The sequence below is a fragment of the Pteropus alecto genome, unplaced genomic scaffold, assembly GCF_000325575.1.
Source record: "Pteropus alecto unplaced genomic scaffold, ASM32557v1 scaffold7, whole genome shotgun sequence".
NCBI lineage: Eukaryota > Metazoa > Chordata > Mammalia > Chiroptera > Pteropodidae > Pteropus > Pteropus alecto.
Window position 1 is genome coordinate 13,750,070 of NW_006494614.1, and position 5,018 is coordinate 13,755,087.

At 34.5% G+C, this 5,018-nt stretch overlaps 1 protein-coding gene across 1 annotated transcript in view; it reads left to right on the forward strand.

Moving 5' to 3' along the window:
- The window catches only part of ME1 (malic enzyme 1), a 147,493-nt gene extending 144,711 nt beyond the window's left edge, over positions 1-2,782 (forward strand). The window contains exon 14 of the mRNA XM_006926350.3: positions 1,116-2,782. Within this exon, the coding sequence (XP_006926412.1) occupies positions 1,116-1,286 (171 nt within the window). The 3' untranslated portion in view covers positions 1,287-2,782. The remainder of the gene's footprint in view (positions 1-1,115) is intronic.
- The last annotated feature ends 2,236 nt before the right edge of the window (positions 2,783-5,018 follow it).

Sequence of the window (5,018 nt, forward strand, 5' to 3'; positions counted from 1 at the left end):
TTCAATTATTAATACACCAAACGGCATATTATCATTTCAAGTTCACTTTGAAGATTTTAATGAAAAGGAGTTAACATCTGATTAGAGAAGAAAGTAAGAAAGTAAGAGACAACAGGGGAGTACAAAAGACCTCAGATATTACTCCTAGAATAATGAAAGAATCTGAGCCTATAGACAGAAATTGGGAAATTAGGACTAAGAATCAACTTCAGAGAGTAAGATGGAGTGATTAATTTTAACAAGAAAGTAGAGGAAGAGAGGACATTTGAAGATAAAGAGGAGATAGTTTGACTTGATGAAGAGGGAAATTGAAATAGTTTTCTCTGAGTAGTTTGAATTTTCTCAGTAGAGTGATGAGAGTCAAATGGAGATGACAGGGGAAGGTTTGAAATGGCCTTGTTAGAAATATGAGGAGAAGTTTGGTTTTTCGTTTGTTTTGTTTTGTTTTTTAAAGGAGGATAAAAGCATAAAGTGCAACTACGTAGGTCCAAGTAAGATTAGGAATAGTATGAGATTATAGGGGACAGCCATGAAAGAAGAAAGCCAGCACTGAGGATTCCCTAGTCTGGGGACTAGAATGGCAAGTGTAACACAAAGACACAGAAACAAAAGATTCTGTGATACTGGGAAGGAGCATTGAAACTGCCCATGGAGTCCTGCTGATTAGGTGAGCAGGGTCAAGAGACTCTGGGATAAATATAGAGATTTGTTAGAGGCTGTGGTCAGAATAGGGATTGCTAAAATTACAAGATGTCTGAGTGCAAACTTAGCAGAAATATTAAGATATTTAGTTCAGGTTCATTTTCAGTCAGGTCATTTCAAGACTTTTGCCATTGTCTTATCTGAGAAATCTTGACTTGAATAAATCTCTAGCATTTCACACTTTCCTTTGTTGCTAATATCATATTTTCCTCTTGGCATATGATTTATAATTGCATTTTCATTTTATGTCGTCTTTGTGTATGCGTGCTTTTATTATAATACAATTTAATTTTTTTAAAACAGACAAGATATAAAATGTAAATTTTTTGGGGGGGGACAAATAAAAACTTCTAATATGTGCTCACCATCACCTCTATTCATTAAAATAACTAATATTCTTTTCTTATTTCTAGATTGTGAAAGATGCATACCAAGAAAAGACAGCCACAGTTTATCCTGAACCCCAGAACAAGGAAGAATTTGTTCGTTCTCAGATGTATAGCACTGATTATGACCAGGTTCTACCTGATTGTTATTCTTGGCCTGAAGAGGCTCAGAAAATACAGACCAAACTTGACCAGTAGCCTAATAGCAGACATTTATAACTCCATTAATGAGATCTTGAAGTCTTTCGTAATTTTTAAAGATTGGAATCTTTTATAATGATTTATAATATGCTAGGTTAAGATAATTTTACTAACAAAATCTAAAATTTTATGGAAAAACATTAATATACTTTAGGATAAATATCACACTAAACAGTTTTGCTTCATTTACTTTCTGGTTATTTATGGTTTCTATCTTATTTTGCCCAAGTTCTCTTTAAAAGCTGTTATACCTACTACTGAGAAATTCATCATTTTTATATAGGGAACTATTGGGAAGACCAAAATTAGTAATAAATTAATATGATTAAAATTAAAACCCATAATTCTTTTGTTGACCATTTTGTTAAAAATCTACTTTAAAAAATGAAAACAGAAATGAATTTAGGCATAGATTAACTTTTTTCTAAAAATAGAAACACTTTTTCTAAAAACAGAAACACTTTGTTGCCTAGAGAAAAGCACTTCTCAGGTACTTTTATTCCAATCTTAGATTGTATTTGTGTGTGTGTTGTGTGTGTGTGTGTGCATGCGTGTGTGCAACCAAATTCTAACATTTCTAAAAAAGATCATTGCAGTTTATAATGCCTTATGCAAACCTAGATTTTAATATCCTTTAACCATTGTTACATCTTATTATCACCTTGCCTCAGTTAGAATCTCTTTTAACAACACCTTTCTTTCCCCCTGACTAAGTGCCCTGTCCTTCTGCTCCACACTACTGTTGGGGGCCTTTGTGCACTTTGGCTCCTGTCCTGAGGTAGGTACTTTCAGTTCAGCACAGCTTGAGCAATGGGAATTGCTGAGAGGAGAGTAGGTAAGCTCCTTGAGAAAAGGCTGTCTGTGGAGTCAACCCCTGAGGACAAGGAAGTCCGGGGTAAGGAGCAAGAATATGGTTCCCAGACAAGCTGGTTCCCACCTGAGTGGCCTGTTGATTCGCTCAAGTAATTAAGAGCTCATTGTGTTGTTAAAATAAACACATTTTCCTCTGAGTTTGGAAAAAGTTTTGTAACCACTTACCTGCTATCAGAAATTATCTTTACGTCAGTTATTAAAATATTTAAATTACCATTAGTAGATACAGCCCAGAAATTCATCTTAACTTCAAGTTTTACTTTAGAAATTAATTATTGAACCAAAGGAAATGATTATACATTCTTAAGCTCAGGTACAATAACATCTGCTATTTATTTGTAGAATTATTCAGAGAATTTTATGTATTTGAAAAAATGTTCAAGGTAAATTATACTTTAAAATAATTTTCTTGAAAGTCGAAATTTTCAATAATTGAATATAAGGGGTGGGTTATTTCTGAAGGTTAACATTAGGACAAGAATTTCCTCAATAAGTTATTTTGAAGAGGCCCGGTATGCCTGTTTCTTGTCTGTTTCTATGTTGTCTTATAACTCTAACTATATGTATTTATCTGTGCGAAAGATTTATTAAAGCATAGAGAAAGCAAATGGATAAACTTATAAAATCATTGTCTTTTTCTCTTAAAATATTGTTATATTTGAAAATGATAATGCTGGGTCTTGGTGATCATGTGACAGGATATTATGAATTCAAAAATATTATAATAGTTCATTTCAGTATAAACTTGTTTTATGTTATTTTTTTCATACTTAGTCTCCAAAATCCAGATATTTGCATATACAGCAGTCATTAGAAAATATAGAACAATGGAATAGAACGGAAAGCTCACAGACAGACCTACCGAATATATGAGTTACAAAGGAAGCAAAACAGTCAACAAAGAATAGAGTGTTTAGTAAAAGGATTGGGAAAATTAACCCGGAATAAATTAAAACTGGAAGCCTACCCTTACACTGTATAAAATAGTAAACTTCAGATGGATTAAAGTCCTAAGTATGAATGGTAAAATATAAAGCTAATAACTATTGTAGCAAATATCTTTGGGACCTCAAAAACACAAACATGAGGTAAAAAATTTGATGGAATGATTTATCTGAGGACAAGAAGGTTTTGGCTGATAAATGGCTGCTGCCATAAAACAGTGTAAAGGGTAAAGAAATACAGGACTGTGGCATGGGCTGGTTGCTGTACAAAGATAGGGTCATAAAGGAAGAGATAATTTAGACTCAAAGGCTTAAATTTTAAATTCTCAGATCAAGGTACAATATGAAAACTAGAAAAATGTCTATGTTTTTGCTAAAAGACTGTCTTCTCTCTTACTAGCTGTAAGGCTGAAATAACAAAACCAAGGTCATACTTAACCTTCTGGTGCCAAATTATACCAGGAGTTGCATTCACAGCCTCACGGGCCTCTTATATAAAAGTTAAGAATATTGACCAGGAAACAGTAGGACTGTGATTTAGGACTTGTGACACTCTAAACTAGATGAACAATAGCTCAGGTTCGAGTACTGAAGTCCTGTGTCCCAGGAAACCCTGCAAGCCCAGGCAAACTAGAACACTTGACATGTCCTCCCTCGCTAATCAAAGCAGGAGCACTTCCTGTCTAAAGAGGTCATTATTGCCTGCCTTGAAGATCTGTAATGACTTCATTCAGTTTACCTTCTGCCTCTCCCACATTACTTTTCCTTATCTCTGCACACACAATATCAGATTCCAGCATGGAGAGAATCTGTGGTGGATAGAATTAAGAAGGCAATCCCAGGAGAAGACTCCCACCAAAAGAATTCTAGACTGCTCATTTATATTGGCAAAATCTGAGGAAAATGTATAGGATTCTGAAAATGTACTGAGGAAGAAGTGTAATTTGGGATCGGGTGGATTGAGTGATGGGGTACACTTGCCACAGGTTCTGGATTCAGTGTGCTGCCTTGAGCAGTTGAAAGCGATTCTACTTGTTGGTTCAGTTAGTTGCCTGAAATGTAGACTTAATAGTAGCCCACATTGAATAAAATTGAGAATGCAAACATTCCTTGAAATAATACAAAGGAATATGAAGGTTTACAAAGATAAGAATGTTGGAGAGCGCGTTTGTTGTGTGCAGTCAGACTGCTGATCCTAATGGTTCCTTAACAGCATCCATGAAAAACATTTTTTTATTATTTTTTTATTTTTAATTCTCTAATGTCACCACATATTTGACCCCTTTTACTCCATCTACCTCCCACCTCCCCACCCCCCTCTTATTGTGGTATATATATACAATGGAATATTACTCAGCCTTAAGAAGAGATGAATTACTACCATTTGCGACATGGATGGACCTTAAGATAATCATGCTAAGTGAAATAAGTTAGACAGAAAAAGTTGAAACCCACATGCTATCAGTTATATGTGGGATATAAACCTAAAAGCAACAAACGAATAGGACAAACAAACAGACTCATGGACATGGACAATAGACTAGTGGTTACCAGCGGGGATGTGGGGGGACGAACATAGTTTTTAAATTGAGGTATAATTAATACGTAACATTATATTAGTTTCAGATGTAAAACATGATTCAATATTTGTATATATTGTAAAATGATCACCACAATAAGTCTAGTTCACATTTGTCACCATACATAGTTACAAAACTTTTTTTCTTGTGATGAGAACTTTTGAGATTTAGCAACTTTCAAATACACAATACAGTATTGTTAACTATAGTCACCATGCTGTACATTACATCTCATGGTTATTTTATAACGAAATATGTATGTGTCCTCCCCATATCCCCTCCCACCTTTGGCAACCACCTGTCTGTTCTCTGTTTATATGAGCTTAATGTTG